We start from the raw sequence: 17,433 nt of genomic DNA on the forward strand, positions 1-17,433 counted from the left end.
CCAACACCAAAACAAATGAAAGTCTGAACCTTTCTGCTAAATAGCCATATATGTCAGAGCTATCAGCTGAGACCCATCTTTTTGAAAAATGTACATTTCTGGCATATTATTTCCAACCTGTTTAACTGCCCAGCCCTCAAAACGTATTAAATCTAAGATCAGTAAATCTGTTTAAAGGAATGAAATTATTAGGTGAAGTAATGGCCTTTGTAATCAGTGCTAGAGAGAAAAGCATATCAAATCAGTTCATGGGAGGAAAAATGATCTCTACAATTATTGTTCCATAAATCTAACTTCTACCTCATGTAAAATAACTGAATATAAGGATTTAAAAAACTCAGGGAAACTGAACATCTGAAGTCAGTAAAGGAAATACATGTGACAAAGAACATATATTCACAAGTAAATGTTGCCATAAAAATCCGAGTGCGTTCAAGGCTGTAATGGATATTGTGCCTCAAGATATTTTGAAATATAGAAAATTGGTCTAGACAGAATACTAACACACAAAAGTAAAAGCTTTTAAGATGGGTTGCAAGCTAACAGGTTTCTTCTGTGTTGCAAAGTCCAGCATACTGTAGCAGACAGCAAAACAAGAATTATACAGCAGATGCATTAGTGATGTGAAAGAGAAGAAACATTACAAGGAAATTCCTGATGCTCACTTACAGAGGACTGAAAACCTCAAAAAGAGGAAAGGAATTGTGAAAAACTGTGCATCTAACAAAGAGACAAAATGCATGGAACAATCAAAGTCAACTAAAAAGCCCTGGAGAAAAACAAGTTAGCATAGCTGGTGAAACATCACTCAAAAGGAAGGGAGACACAAAATCTGAAGATACAGAGATGAGTTTGCAAGGCAACACAGTTTTAAGAAATGCTACAAAAAATTACATCAGATTCATTATGTCAGAGAGAGGAGAGCTAGTCTCCACTGTGGTTCATCGGGAATACTGCATTTAATTCTCAGTCTAATAAGAAGTGAAAGAAATTTGAAGAGGAATGTGAATAAAGGCTTTAGAAAGGAGAAAAATAGATAAAGCTCTGGGAAGATGAAATGTACAGTTTGACTATAGATGATGTAATGTGATTAAAGAACAAAATATGGAAGGAAATGTTTAATAAGAGTGCTTTCTATTAAGTTGGAGTATGGACTCACAGCAATTATGGGTAAAGTCCTAGGGTTTAAGACTTTTATAATGAGGGCAAAGAAAACGATTGCAAGTGTACAGTGGGTTACACAACGAATAAACTCTATATAGTCTGGTGGGGAATATCTAGCTCCAGGGAAGTGCTTGATAAACAAAATCAAAATGGCAGCATCACTATGTGTGTTTTGACTTCTGGTCATCTTGGGAGGTAGGGAAGCCACAAGACACTTACTTTCCCCTGGGACATCTTGCTGATTATCCTCTGGCTGCTGGGAAATCCCCATTTTTGATAAGATGAGCGTGGCACCATCTCGGACCTTTGGAAATAGAAACAGAGATATTCTTTGAAAGAACCACACGCTACTGAACCTCTTTCTTAAACCCTAAACTGGGGTTTCTGTGATTGTTGCAGGGAAGCTATGAAAATGCTGACCTTCATAGGCTTCTTGGACAACTGGCTCTGCAACTCAGAACAAACTCCCACTCTCTACGAGATCCCATCAACAGCTCCTCTGAGATTAGTGAAATATTAGGAGCATCTTTGAGGCTGAAGGGGTTCCTCAACATGGTGTGGCTGTCCTCTGGACAAAAATGGGGTTTATTGTGAAGAATCAGACCTGTCTGTTTTCTTAAGGAAAACTAACCAACTTTTCTCTTTCCCAATCAGGATTAACTGTTGTTAGAAAACAATAAATAGCATAAAAAGGAAAGATAAGTGTGTGGTAGAGTGCACAGTATGAACCTAAAACAGACAGTACTACAACGTCAACTCCTGCTCTCCTGATTGGGCTTTTGAACAAACCAGAACAACTCAAAATCTATTTAACAGCACAGCAAGGACAAAGACAATTCTCAGGGGTAGGAAGTGGTGGAGAAAAGATTAATATGAGATCCAGCAAAAAGTTGAATGTTCAAAATGGAATTTGGATTTGGATACGTCAATGTTGAGGAAACCAAGGTACTGGCATTTAGGGTTTCTGTTTTTATATAAAATGCTTGGGCAGAATGTCTAGACCCAGCCTTTCACAGTCCAAACTTTTCACTGACTAGACCCAGACCTGTGTTTTTCTTTTGATTCTTTATCATAGAATCATAGAATGGGTTTGGGTTGGAAGGGATCTTCAAGATTTCCAACTCCCCTGCCATGGGCAGGGGCACCTTCCACTAGACCAGGTTTCTCTGTGCCCCTTCTGTCCTGGCCTTGAGACCTGCCAAGGATGGGGTATCCACAACTTCTCTGGGCAACCTGTATGTAGACTGAAATGTCTCTATAAACAAATAAAGATTTTATTTATTACAAGAAAACAGGTGACAGGTGTGAACAACATTTTTGAAACACCTTACATTGTAATGCATTAGTGTGTTGATGCGTTTCCATCTGCCATCTCTTTGGGATGTTAAATCCAAGTCTGAGAGGATCTGTGCAGTAGAACCTGGACGCCATTCTAAGCAGCAATTAAAGTGAGAAAAAACAATTTAAAAATGCAATTAAAAAAATCCCCCCCAAAAACCCAAACAAACAAAAAAACCCCAGAAAACAAAAAAATAAACCCCAAAAAACTGCTCCAAGGAAGACCCACTGACACATTGTGGAACATCAGAAGAAATAATGTAGCACATGTCCCAGTGTGTGTTTTTTGTAGCTTAATCGTTTGGTCTTTATTTCAGAAGTTTGCATGAACTGTTCCTAACCATGCATATGACTTCTGATTAACTTCCATAAAAACTTAAATTCCTTTTCATAGAATTCAATAAATATATATAGTAAAATCTGCTATCGGTCCTAAACAGAGTAGGATTTGATGGAATAGAAAAGACATTTTTAGGGGATTTACTAGGATTTTCTGAAGTGCAAGGATTCCATCTTCTACTTTTAGATTAATGCAGTAATGAAAATATTGGAAAAAATATTAATTGGAGCTTTAATTCTGAGTCTATTAGGTCTTTTAAGAAACACCATTTCCTTTTTTTTATTTTTTTTTTTGTCAAGAAGAGAACAGCTATTTTGAAAGCCTTCAAGGAGGATGATTTTCAGAGACTAAGTGGTACATCATCTCCTAAAAGTGCAGTTCCTGTAAGTTATAATTCTTTTGAATAACCATCATTAAGGCAACTAAAAATCAGTACCAGTTTCTGAAATTGCATCATTACTTCGCCATCAGTTAATTATCCATGCTGTCATTATCACATTAATTAGTACCTGAGATACTGACTCTGTCAGACATGAATTCATCTGTGCCAATAGTCATTAACAGGCTCTTGCAATGCTGATGACAGTATACAAAAACTTTAAGAGTCAAAAAACCTAACTCATAAGAAAACATTAATTTTTAAAACATATTCAGATTGCTGTAAAATGCTGTATTTTTGCACTCAGCTGAACATGAATTGAGCTTTAAGGAAAAAAAACACCAAAAAAGAAACAACAAGCCAAACCATAACCAAGTAATAAAATCTTCTTATAGACATTTTTTTCAGAAAATAGAAAGTCACACAACAGATCTCACCTGTTCAACATAGTATCACAAGTAACTACATACCAAGAACTACACTGTCAGCTTTTGGCCACTGAGAGCACGGCAGATTTCGATAGACTTGGTCTATTATCTTTTCCTTCACTTGTGATATGGTGTCACAGTTCAGCACTTTCACAGGTATGGAATCATTTCCTCCCTCTTGCACATATACATTAACTGTCTGTGAAGAAAAGAATGTGCAGAGTTATTAAGGCAAATCAGTGCTGAATTACCTCTGAATCTGTTCCTCTGGGTGATTTCAATGCAAACAGTATCTGAAATTCACCATGCAATGATTATTGCACAGCAACACGTATTTGCAATGGGAGTATGGATTATTTGAAGGATCTTTTGCTGTTAACCAGCTGTCATAAATTCCAGTTAGTTTCTCCCACTATGACAAGACAGAAAAGATACAGAGTAGATTCAGTCATGCCTAATATGCTAGTATTATTAAATCTTGGGAGTTTATTAAAGAAAAACACACAAGAACAAAGCAGTTAGGCCACTGACTCGTTACATTTAACCTGATAATCCTAAACATAAAAAGGCCAAGTATTGCAGTGCCCAAATTTCATGAATTCCCAATAATAATTTGAACTGTACTTTGCTGAACTCCTCAAATATTATGTGCTTTTGCCTTCCTTTATACTTTCTTCATGGCAGTGATTTTAAAGATGAGCAGACTACTTCTGTACATATGGTAATTTAACATGGCTCAACTGATGAGCAGGGAGCAGTTCAGCTCTCCAAACTTTACTTCCTGTTACCAGCTGTTCATTAAACACACACACACACACATGTATGTACATATAAAAGTAATTTCTATCATCTTGTGTGTTTGAATACCTCACTTACTGCCTACTATTGTCCTAATAACTCTAATAGCTGCAGGGAATACACCTAAGTAGCTTATGCTAGTTCTAGCATTTTAAATATTACTGTTTTCTGATAGTATTGACATGGTTTTCTTAATGTTAAAGAGAATTTCTTGAAAGCCTGTAATTTGCTAAATCTAGAGTGATTTTTTTTGAAAAAAGCTTTGCTATGTAAGTGTCAGTTTCAATACAGACAAAAACAAATAAGAAAACAATGGCCAGAATACCTCTCCAGAAGGAAAAAAAAAATCAAAAACCCCAAATACTATGAAAAGCCTCTTTCTTTCACTAGCTGAATCAGTATTACAGCTCAGAGTCCTTGTGGATCTTTGGCTGGTCAGGTAACTTAGGAGGCCAGGCACATGTGAAGCTCTGCAGCTCTCAGATACACATAGTCCTGCCAACCACAATGCCTGAATTTATCACATCAGACCTCAGAAATAAACTTGCCTAGCTGGTATTTTGAAAAAGTGAAGAAAAGCTATGCCATACGGCAGTCAAATTAAACATGATTGCACTGTCCCTTGACAGAGTGCTCAAACTAATCATGAGATTTCACCTTCCTTTTCCTATTAGCTTTATGGTAATTAGACATGATTTTGCTGCTGGTTCAGTATGCAGCATGTCAGTGTAACCAGTGATGCAAAACAAATTCATCTTTTAAATAAGAACAATTAGAGAGCAGACAACTGCTCCATGCTATACTTACCCACCTTGTCTCACTTTCAGGCAGAAGTGAAGGAATTTTGTCATGCTTTCACCTACACTGGTGCACAAATGCTCCCTAACTGTTCTGAGTTACCACAACATCATCATCATGCCAAAGATCCCAAAAACTAACGGCAATAGTACCCCCTCCATAATCTTTTATCATATGTATATACACATATACATACATCTCAACTTCCATGCATGCACACACATAAAATTGTTTGATAGGAAATATTTAAGTCTGGACCAAATACTGCTACTGCACAATGTTATAATGTTTAATATTTAGCTAATATGCATGTTGTGCCCACATCTGATTGCATTCATGAATTTTCTGCCTTCAAGCTGAGTCATATAGCTTAATTGCAGGCTCTCTTTTTAATGAAAAGAAACAGAGCAAATAAAGAATTATTGCCATTAAGACTTACATGATGTACAGTGCAAATAAATTTTGTTTTCCATACACAACAGAAACTATAGCCAGCATTGCCAATCGGTGTGTTTTCTGTGGGTGGCACTTATAAAGATGGTACCTAAACTAATCGCCAAAATATCAGTTGAACTTAAAATTTCTTCTTGCCCAATACATTCTTCATCCAGCTACTCTCTAGGTCAGAGTCTGGTGACTCCATGAGTGCAAGTCCTACAGAACTCTTCTCCCATCAGCCTTCCCATCAGCATCCTTTCAGAATACATAAAATGGAAGTGTTTTTTTTTTTCCTAACCAAGGACTTAATAAAGCTTTTTATTAAATTTCTTTTCCATGCTGCATATATGTCACTGCATCTTTCTCAGTTGAAGACAACTACAAATGACTCCTAACATGTCAATAAAAAAGAAGTTAGAAAGGGAAAAAAAATCATGAACTGGTCTCTGAAGGACAGTCTGTGCATCTTTGATGTTCACTACACTGTACCCTGAAGAAAACCAGCAAGACTGTCAGAAAGAGTAAAACAAGATTTTACACTCCCTGAAGAGCTAAAGAGTGGGCTACTTGATTTTTTCCAAAAGGACGGTGAATCTGTGTTCTGGAGTATGTTTGAAAAGTGGTGGAAATTTCTGACAGTGAACAGAATTAAGTTAAAGTAGAATTCGTAATAGAAAAGAACTGGACCATGGCACTGGTGATCAGATACAGGGGGAGGTTGAGTTCAGAGGAGGGGTACCCTTGCCAGGAATATCCAGTTCTTCCCACTTGAAGCAACTAACACAGTTCTCCAGAACTGGCCGCAGAGGCACTGTAGGGAATAATTTCCCTGAGAGGAAATAAACAACTCTCAATGCCAGTTGGGCTGCCCACGTTCAGGAGATCTTGACTCACACAGGAAAAAATGTAGAAAAAGGTTCATAAAGTGTTCTGGAGATTGTGGAGCCATCTCACAGAACTGTAGAGAAGCACAATCTGGTATATAAAATGATTTTATATAAATAAAATGATCTCTAAAATGCTGTTCAAGATGCTGATAAGCAGGAATCACAAGGCAGAAAACCTGAAGCTCAGGCATAATGGCAGTGCAAGAATTCTGCAAAAATCAATTGCCAATGAATTTAGATGGGAAAAGGGGAGGAGCCAAACATCCTGACCACTTTTCACACCGATTGAAAATGATGAAAGGGATTTTTTGAAATGGATTCTGCACTGGCAGGATTTGAATTTTACTTTATAATTTTGTTTTCCTGCTTGGAGTCTTGTTTTGGTAAAACTACTGACAATCCTGCCCATGACCAGAATTTTTATGCAGTTCACAGTAGTCCAGAAAACTGTGTATGGATGCAACAATATTGGAATTAATTGTAAGAAAAAGAAAAGATTTTATAATCTATTAATTACGCTTTACTTACCAACTGTGTGTACTCTACATCATCTCCCAGTAAGCCTGTGTCATTCAGTGTATACTTTGCTTTCTTCAGCACAGCATCCACTGGGCCTTTTTCTACCTGGTGTTTGATAGCCTTGAACAATTTATAAAGAGGCTCCCCAGCATTGTCCTATGTAAAGGAAAGGAAATAAAACAAAATCAAAAGACACACTCAAGTGCAGCTTTGTTAAGTATTACTGATTAAAAAAAAATCCCACAGGCAACAGACTTCAACTCTTACCTTGAGGTACTGATATAAACAAATAGACATCCAGTTAGACAACATTCTCTCAACAACCGTTTCAGATCTGAAAAAAAACCAAACAACCCTGAATATAGTAAGGGCACTTAATGACAAGGTTTAAAAAAACCCCCACTGCTTGCTTGAAATATAATATTTTTACATGCTTAGCTGCATTCAGTCTCCTAATGCAATGATTTCCCTATAGAGTCTTGATAGCATGTACTTGATGTAGGATAAGTGCTTTGTATTGCTCATCAGTCCTGAGTAGGTGCCTTCATCTCGCTGCTGAAAAGCACATATGCTTTATTCAAAATCTTAAACTGGGTCTATGCTGTGAGAGCTAAAAACTTAACCCAATTGTGGAGTTTCTGGGAAACAACCTACAGATTACAAAACTACAACATACAGAGAGCAAGATCTATTGAAATTTATTGGGAATAACAGCTGGGTTAAAACACTAGAGCAAGCCCTCACTGAATGCACAGTGCAGCTGATTATGTGTGCTCATTATGGAGGTGATGTGTGGTATAAATGCTAGTTCATTGGAATAAAGTTAGATTAAAAAGTAAATGAAATGCTCAGTGCAGTATTTCAAAGTAAGGCAGGTGTTTCTAAACTGCAGTATTTGAATAATCACTCCTGTCCAGCATCCTGCTGTGCCTTCCACAGCTGCTCCTGGTGGGCTTGTCTTGCTAATATGCTTGGGCCAAGTTATTTCTGATTTTACAGAAGCTGGCATTTCACCACAGTCTCACTGCAAAACAAACACATTTACAGAAAGCCAGAGACATACAGAAAATATGACAGTCATTCAAACCTTCTTAGCATCAGCTTTGGGTTTTTGGCCACAACATACTGCTCCATCAGTTCTAAGAACAGTGTCCTCATGATGTCAGTGTAGTATTCTAGTTTTCCATGTAAAGCAACAGTCAGTAAAGATGCAAAATACACTTTAGCTCGAGCAGAGAACTCCCTTTGGTTTTCCAGTGTGTGAATAAACTGAAAAAGAAAAAAATGTAAAATGAAGTCAGGTTTCTGAAGAACCTCAACACTTCTTGTCTGCACTAAGGAGACAAGCAATATTATTTCAATATTAAATCTCCTAAGCGTTGAATCTAAAAGTTTTCAGAAGTTTGAAAGAACTTATATGAAAATGTTGCCTAAATTTTGATATTAGATATACAGTGTACTGGAGTGACCCAAGGAATGCTTATATACTTCTCTAAAAGCTTATCTAAAAAGGATTTTTTAATTAAATGTAAAATAGTGTTCTGTGACAATTTTAAAAGAGAAAATCAACTCCCCTCTTCCCCAAATTCCCAGTCCTTTCACATCAAATTATAAAGACACTAATGTAAGTACACCTGTAAATGTGCTCTCATCTGCCATGAACTCTAATTCTACCATTAACTAGCTCAGCACTAGATTCTCATAAAAAAAAAAGAAAAAAAAAAGAGAAAAAGCTAGAAGCCTAAATCTATATTTAGATGTCTGACAATGAGCTTCAGTTTTTAAGAGTGAGCAGTTATAAGTCTCTTCAGAGCAGCTGTGAGCACTCATCAGTCTTGTTGAATAGGCCACTTGAGGAGCCTCTACCTTCTCTGGGGCACAGATTCTGGTAGATGGCTGTCCACAAGTGACTCCTGTGAGGAGCCAGGATGGAATCAGCACTTTCTGATCATATTTCTTAAAAGGCTAAACCAAACTTGTAACACCAGTTTTTATGCCAGATTGGGAAACACCTGCTTTTTACAGGCACTGCAAAGTTGACTAACTCCATATTACATGACCTGGCACAGAAATATGAGATCCAACATGAAGCTCTGGCTGTGATGCCACATATCTGCAGTGGGTACTGTTGAATCAGAACCATATGAAAATCACTTACTTTTATTAATTTTTGTTCAGTTGTGCTTGCAAACCTGCTGTCTTGCACACATACACACAGGTGTGCCTAGCTAAGAGACAAGGTGCATCCACTTCAGTACTCACGTTAATGAGAAATGATTTGCTGTTGAGGAGGTTGGAGAACTGGTACAAAGCCTGCTCCACGGTCTGGCGCCTGGCCTCGGGAATATCCAGCTTTCCTGTAATCATCACATCTTTCTCTCCATCTTTGGAGGGCAGGAAGAAGACTCTGTCTGTGTATGTTTTGTAGTCTAGTACTGGAATTCCAGCTTCGTTGATATCATTTGTCTGATCCTCCATCTCTATCATTAGATCTGCAATATGCAATGCAGTTCAATGGTTCAGTTCAAAAATTCTGCAGGTTTTTTTAAGCAATACAAGCTCTTTGAGCGCCTTTTAATAGTGAAAAAGCAACTCAGCAGCAAAAACTTACTTCATCTCACATTTTCTTTTGCTATTTTTAACAATCATCCTATTAACTATAACCACAGCTAATCCTATGGTGACATGGGGATAATTGCCTTTAGCACTGCTGGTTTCCTATCTGTAAAAGAGCCTTCATGGTGTCTGTGTGAGTTCATATAGATGAATGTAGGATTATAGTACAGAACTAGAAAAAGACATTGGAAAATTTTTTGTCTTGTTTTGGTTTTATTTTTCTTTTTTCCCAATACATATTCTATACCCTCTGAGTCTAGTTAGTACAGAAAGTTATTTTAAAAACACAGCAATCCAGGAAAGAGAGGTTTAAAGTGTAAAGCAAGCTAATTTAATAAAAAGGAAGGGGATGGCAGAAAGAAAGAAGGTTAAATGGTTCACTGAAATAGAGGGAAATATTTCTGTGGGACTCAAAAGCCTGAAGTTTTTAAAAGGGACAAAAATTAGAGAATCATCCTTTGGAGCAGCTACTCTAGCTGAAGGCTTTCCAATTACCCAATACTGTTGATTGATTGGAGCACCATGTTAATTAATATAGTGACCTATTTTCTCAGGAGTTTTATTGCTCATTCATTTGCCTCTTATTTTATAGCATTCATCAAAGATGAGGGACAAAGTATCTTCTAATTTCCCTCTGTGTGGTATTAGAACTTCCTTCCTGCTGTCCCCTTCCTCGGCTATCTTTGTTCTCCTGTATTTTAGAGAGTTTGCCCTTTGTGCTGTTGGCATTACAGTTTCACAGTATGGAACCAGAATGTGTTTTGACTTCAGTGTTTCATCATTTAACTGTAAGTCAAGGTGGATGTAGTTTAGGAACTGGATTACTCCTTGGATGTGCATTCTACTCCCAAAATGCTTGTACTTTGTGGAGCAGAGAGGAAACTTTCAACCCAACAGGTAGTAGGAATGTGTAACTCTACTCTTGCCCCAGCAGGAGAAAGGCACCTTCTCCTTTCAGAAATGGGTATGAAGTGCCTGAAGAGAGGGAGGGAGAACCTTGATAGATCCTCTCACAGTTCAAAATGCAGTTTGAAATTAACCCCGTTTGGGATTGACTCAAACATTTGCTTCTAGTTTGTGTCCAGAACCTGGAAGGAGTTGATTTTCCAGAGAAAGCAAGCTTGAACAAGTAAAGAACATCCTGTCCCAGAAATGCCAGAAAAAAAACGAGACTGAGGGAGGCTTCCAGCATGGCTGAAATCTTCGAGATACCCTGAACTTCTTAATGTCAAACTCTAACCTGAAGCTGCTGTTTCATTCAATCTCGCCAAGTTTTAGCCACTGTCAATATGAAAGTTTTTCTCTGTAGCAATAAAGCATGTGGGTATTTTTTTTAATAGAGATTATTTCAACACAACCCAACACCAAGTATAATTCAGATAATGAGGTGACATTTCATGGTAATCATTTACGCCAATATTTGCAAAGTTTGCCCTCAGATGTGTAATTTAAGTGCTCTGATGAGTAGACCAACATGTAAAAATGCTGAGCCTTCACACGTCCTGCTGCCTTCCCTGGGATGATGCCTCTACATTTACACAGAACAATTAGCTAGCTCCTCTAATCAACCTTAAGATTTTCCCATGGTGAACAAGGTAAAATGCCATTTTTTTCCTGTGAGTTACCAAATTATCCCTTTGTATGCTGATGGCTGCAAATAAATTTTTCAGCTCTGAAAACAGTTTTTAATGTGCATACATTGCACACACAGTCATTGTGCTAAATATTAGGTGCACTGTTAGTCACTATAAGACATTCTTATCTTTGTGTTAATGGCCAACCACATTAATAGCTATAAGTAACCCCAATCTCAGCTAGTTTCTACTCCCAATTTCTAACTCTGTTCTTCCTTTAGACTAAAATAATCAATTTATTTTAATAACCTCAGCTACCTATTTTACTTTATTTACTTCTCTCATACACAATAGCAAAATACTTGCTCTATGTCAATGCCAGTAATGAAGACTACTAAGATGTATTGATTCTTTCTTCCCAGAAGATAGTTTAAGTGAGCTAGCACCATTCCTCCAGCATGTTTTGATTGCTGAAGAGGACTCATAGCAGTGAAATATGTATCTGTAATACCTGTGAACTCCTTCTTGCACCGGTCTCTGACACTCTCCTCCAGGCCTTCAAGTTGTGATTTAATTTTTTCATACTCTCGTTCTGCTTGTTGGCTCTTGCGTCTGTATGGAACAGAGGTAAGATTAAAAAAAAAAAAGTTACAAAATGCAAAAGTAAATAATTTGCAACAGCTCTGAGAGGGAAGCCCAAGGACTGGAAGAAATTTTCATGGCTTTGATTTTTTTTTTAAATACAGCACAAAGAGAATGGAGGAGAAAAACAGCAGCAGTGGCTGAAATCTTTATTCCATGTAATGGGACTTGGCACTATCATGGGCTGGTTGTTTCAAAGCAGACTTGGGCCAGTAATTTAAAATCCAGCAAGAAGTAGCTACAAATGCTTTCAATCATATATCAAGTCCAGGAACTCAGTTGGAGCAAGGATTGCTTGCAACATGACCTGTACTGGCTCTAAGCCACCCAGGACAGTGTCTGGGATCAAACTCAGAAGGTTTGATGGAGGCTCACAAGAAGTGTACAGCACATGCTTCAGCTGTATTGATATGTACCATAAGAGTGAAATCCACCCCTTCCTAAAGGAACAGTATGAGGCCCTCATTACTAACTTTAAAATTGGACTAAGTAGTGAAATACAGACATATATTCTGGCCCTTTATGAAGTATGAATTCCAACATTAATCATGAAGTTTGTGTGTGGGTAATTTAGGTGGAAAAACAAAAACGACCCCTTAGTCAAAACCATCCAGCTCCAACCTACAGTGCTGGCTAAGGCAGCATAAATCTTCATAGGTATTTGTACAGAATAAGTTATCCATAAGTTATCTCCTCCACAAGTGCCACTTTAGCTGCCATTTCAAAAGGGTATGTGTGCAACTCAGTCTGCAGTTGTTTTCTTGGGAAGCCTGGGACCAGTTGTGTTTATATGTAAAGGAGGACTGGGCTGACTGACACCAAGGAATTTGGCATGCGTGAGAGGAATAAATTGGTGCTCATACATATTTCCAGCTGTAGCTCCTTTTCTAAACTCTGCAGCTCATAAAAACGATGAAGATAGTTTCTGTAGACTGAGCTGAAAACAATCAGGTAGTACCTTGAAAGCTTTAGGAAAACAGAAGCACCTAATTAGAAGAGCTTACCTGTAGCAGATGATAGAAATGCCAATGATTACTATCATGGGAATAAGTACCAGTGGCAAAATTAGATTCAGTGGGATATCAGTCACACGGTTATCATATTCCACCCTTCCAAGGATCCATTCCCGGAGTCCAAATTTTACCTAATTAGATAAAAACAGACATTTGTCTCAACAAGTGCAAATGTAAGGTGGTCCACTTCTCAGTTGCACCCTAAATTCTTAGTAATTTTCACAAGTGAATTTCTAGCTCAAACTTCCAAACAGAGGAAATACTTCTGAATATTTTAAACTAACTTTGGGTCACTAGCACTTTATTCCATGAAGTAATTTAATTTTGCTCAGCTGAGGAAGAAAAATCCCCAGTCTGTCTGGCTAGAGTTCTACATTTCTATATAATGAAGGTATTTGGCAGCCTTGAGACTGCTCTTTACGTGTGACATCTTTTATGCAGTAGGCAGAAGCTGGAGGAAGAAAGAACTGCAAAGAGTTTCTTCACAGTACTACAACAACTTTGGAGAACAAATTACTTCAGTCAAGAGGCACTGTAACAGTGTTATTGATAGATGAAACTAAATTCCACAGAAAAGGTAACGTACAATGAATTCAGGAAGGTTATTGATGGTATCTCTCTTCTGCCGTTTCTTTGGTTGAGGCTGTACTTCTGGTGGCTCACAATATAAGTCCGTTTCAGTTAGAGTTTTTATATTGCAAGGCTCATCACCCACAAAAGCCTGGGCCTCATCTATCGTCATGGCTTTGTTCAGGTTACTGCCCTAGACAGAAAATAAGAGGCTGAGTTATCATCACAAAGTCTTGGGGGACAAGAAATTCTGAATTGCAACTTTCCATTTGGATGACTTTTAGCAGCAGATATGATTTGCACTGCAGCCTACAGAAAAGCAGAGTGATTGGGAATTATGTGATTCCCCTCCCTTCCTGGTGTGAGATGGGATGTCGCTTCCAGTTCCTGGGAGGTCTGTTGGGGAGGGCATTTCCAAACGCAAATGCCAGTCTCAGCAGGAGGGAGCATCCTCAGTAAACCCAAAGTACAGCTAAAACAGATAGGAACTCTTTCTGAGAAAGGGTGTGGGGAGGAAAGGGGAGCTGCCAATGTTCTTCATCTAGCAGAGGTAAGGGACTCTACCAAGAATTTGGGGTATGGCACCAAACATCTGTTATGGCTTTGAGAAAGGAACGAAAAATTCCATACATGTTTCAAGGACAAAATGAGCAAACACCAAATTTTGACAAGTTTACCTTAGCATTAATAAGTTTGTTGACTTGTTTTTTGATGCCATCTGTGAAGTTTTCAAAAGTTGGGTCTGCAACATAGGCAAAAGAGTGGCTCTCATTTTTTACAACCAATTTATAATGATCCATTAGAATAACAGTGGTAATGTTGTAGTTTTCTGGGTCTTCCAGTATTGGTGGGGAAGAAAAAACCACCGTGGTTTCATTGAGTCTTGTAACATCCTTCCCATAAAACTGCAAGAAACAAGACAAGAAGAAGAACATTCACATTTTAGAGTCCGATTCCTTTCTGTACATAACTGTTGATAACTTTAGACGATACAAATAAAACCATTGAATTTAAATCCTCTCCATCCAGCAGAAATACCGCAGTATAAAGTATTTTTGAAAAAGAAAATGAAATAAATTTGAAGGTAATAGATCATCGATTCACTATATTACAGAAGAATTTTGGGCTACGGGTCAGTTTCCATTGCCTCCAATTTGTATGGCTCTTTATCACTGGACTGATACCATCAAATTCCTCTCAGATTAGGAAGTTAGCATGCCACCCTTAATCCTGATCATCTTCTGTACCTTTGAGTAGCTTGGGTCGATTATTTTCTGCTTACACCACATAATACCTCACTGAATTTCAATATAATTATTAAGTGAAATTTTGGAATAAAATTCAACAATTATCACTTAACTACTCAAGGTAACAACTCAGTTTACCTGTCTTCTATCCCAAATTCATCAAATCTTTTTACCCTGACACTTTCAGTCATTCAGTAACATCAACCACTGGCAACAACACTAATAGGAACCCTCAATATTTATTCTATCACCACCTCTGTTTCTTACTTCATGACTCAATGAAACTAGAAAGCTTCTCCCCAGCGTTTCTGCTGTTGTCACGTAAGTGAAAGCAAACCAAAAGATTAGAAAAGCTGAGAAGTCTGCAAAGTCTTAACGAAGAATGTGTGCTATAGGTAATGCTGACTCAAGCTAATGGGTTGAGTATACATAAGAGGAGGTGTAAGAAATGTTGATAAACACTGTCAAGAATGCTAAATAGACTTTTAGATTGTCCTGGGAATCAAGATTATCAAGATAATTACTTTTTGAAGTTTACGGCCTAAAAAATGTTGTCAGTTTTCCTCTTAAAAATCTTTAGGGATAGGGTTCTAATGTATCCCAATCCAGCTGGCTTTGGCATACTCTATAAGTTGAGTCATGCATATAATACAAAACATGCACATTACAAACTGTTTATGGATCACAAGGCAGTCTTACACTGAAGAGCCAGCCCTAGCAAGAGTCTTCTAATGTTCTAACTGGAAGATCACTTTTAGGTCTAAATCAATTAAATAGCAATCTTCACCAGAAGAGGGGGAAATTGATACTATTGGTAATGTCAGTTCCTCTTAACAGAAGATGCAAGAAGGGGGTTTTTAATGCTGTTTCTCACAACTTTTTGTGACCTGTTGCAGGTGGAATTTGCATGGAGCAAAGAAGACTTGGTTCATTGAGATGTCAGGAAATAAAAGACACTGATTGTGCAAAGCTGAGTAGTCTGCATTGTCTAGATTTAGATCCTGCTTCAGGCAAATTGCTAATGGCTGCAGCAGGAGAAGAAGGAGAAAGATAAAGGAAAAACAAACACTTCCAAATTTTGAAACACATCTTTTATCCTTATCCATACTGAATGAAATTAATTTTAAAGCAGAAGATTGCAAAGTGAATGTAAGGCAAGATGGTAGGAAAGTCGAGACCTTCCACAGGAACACCCTGAACAGACTCAGAAATCTGTTCAAACCTTATTTCGGTCCAAGCCCAGTGAAGTCCAGTGGGAAAGTTTATATGCAGTTTTTAAACAGATTATATGTTGTATATCCAGTGTTATGTCTTTGGGGGAAAAGAAGGAAAATTACCTTTTTTTGATTAATCCTCCCTGCTTCTGGACGCTCTGCATAGATCACCAATGAGAAAGACTGGATGAGCTCAAAACCAGTTCCAGTTACTGTAATATTTCTTCCTCCACTGCAAGGCAGAATTAAAAAAGAAGTCAAGTCTTTGGCAGACTACCACAGCTATACACTTCTTCATTCTGCACTGCTATTGCTTCCACTGAAAAAAACCCTATGTGTGATGCCTATATGACAATCAGATATCCTACAAAAAGGACTTTTCTGTTAAAGCTATTGATGACAAAAGCATTTAAAAGATCAATGTCAACTTAAAACTCTATTTAAAACAGCAGAATTGGAAAAAGTACAAATTGCTTTGCCAGGATTTTTGGCTGTACATTGATGCCAATCTTTATGTGCTTTACTTCTCCAATGTTACTATTAAAATCTCTCTGCCTACAATATACACATAGAGACAAAGCTGAGAGTATATTTTCCACAGGTCTGTAGGGACCTGGCTTCTCTATTCCCTTTTATTTCAGCACATTGTTTAAAAAATAATACATTCACATAAGAAGAAGAAGGATGAATGCAAGTTGCCAGTGGGAATTAAAGTCATTGAAGTGACATGGATTTAGAGGGATAGTAAACCTCAAAGCAATACATAAAAATAGGCTTTAGTTTACATGGAAGAAAAAAAAAAGTAATTTGAATTCTATGGGGTAAATCACTATTGATCTACCAAATAAAAATTCCAGGTCCCAAAGTCACCCAACCAAAAATGAAAAGGAAACTTTAAAACCAAATCCTATTTTACATAAGTGATTACTCAATATTCAAGAGGACAGGTATTAATAGCTCCAAGAAAAGTCACAGACAAATTTATTTTTAATGTTCTGTATGTTAGGTCATGATGTTACACTTTTTACATTGACCTTTGAAAAGGGATGAAAATTTGGAAGTAAACACAATACTTTCAAACAACAATGGCAGTTAAGACCACAAGCCCTACGTACCTAAATGTGTGCATTGCTAGACTGTAGGAGTTTATTCCAAACAATTCTATATTTAATATTTTTATTACCTATTACACATATTTTAAGCCAGTTGTGAAGAAAGTTATTAACATTTCATTACCTGCTGAAGCTGTTTACTGGCAGGAATTTGGTGACAGTAGGATTCTCACTGTATGTAAACAGCTGTGGTACAGTAATTCTCATGCCCCCATAGCTCATTGTGACCGGAACAGGTTCAACCTTGTTATTACGTCCTGTGATGCAGATGATCTCGTCTCCAAATTCAGTACTAGATTGAAGAAGAAAAAGAACAGGAAACATCTTCTGTTACTAACATTATGGAGTTTTGTATT

The 17,433-nt window shown here is 37.5% G+C and overlaps 1 protein-coding gene across 8 annotated transcripts in view; it reads right to left on the reverse strand.

Annotated features, from left to right (window-relative positions):
• The window catches only part of PLXNB2 (plexin B2), a 254,435-nt gene that overhangs the window by 15,332 nt on the left and 221,670 nt on the right, over positions 1–17,433 (reverse strand). For all 8 annotated transcript variants that reach the window (XM_038154112.1, XM_038154105.1, XM_038154109.1 and 5 more), the window contains 13 exons: positions 17,202–17,369; positions 16,089–16,197; positions 14,182–14,409; positions 13,521–13,697; positions 12,926–13,065; positions 11,791–11,891; positions 9,352–9,581; positions 8,177–8,358; positions 7,357–7,423; positions 7,099–7,245; positions 3,692–3,848; positions 2,496–2,596; positions 1,384–1,468 (listed from right to left, as the gene is read on the reverse strand). In XM_038154112.1, coding sequence (XP_038010040.1) covers positions 1,384–1,468; positions 2,496–2,596; positions 3,692–3,848; positions 7,099–7,245; positions 7,357–7,423; positions 8,177–8,358; positions 9,352–9,581; positions 11,791–11,891; positions 12,926–13,065; positions 13,521–13,697; positions 14,182–14,409; positions 16,089–16,197; positions 17,202–17,369 — 1,892 coding nt within the window. The remainder of the gene's footprint in view (positions 1–1,383; positions 1,469–2,495; positions 2,597–3,691; positions 3,849–7,098; positions 7,246–7,356; positions 7,424–8,176; positions 8,359–9,351; positions 9,582–11,790; positions 11,892–12,925; positions 13,066–13,520; positions 13,698–14,181; positions 14,410–16,088; positions 16,198–17,201; positions 17,370–17,433) is intronic.

The sequence above is a fragment of the Motacilla alba genome, chromosome 1A, assembly GCF_015832195.1.
Source record: "Motacilla alba alba isolate MOTALB_02 chromosome 1A, Motacilla_alba_V1.0_pri, whole genome shotgun sequence".
NCBI classification, from domain to species: domain Eukaryota; kingdom Metazoa; phylum Chordata; class Aves; order Passeriformes; family Motacillidae; genus Motacilla; species Motacilla alba.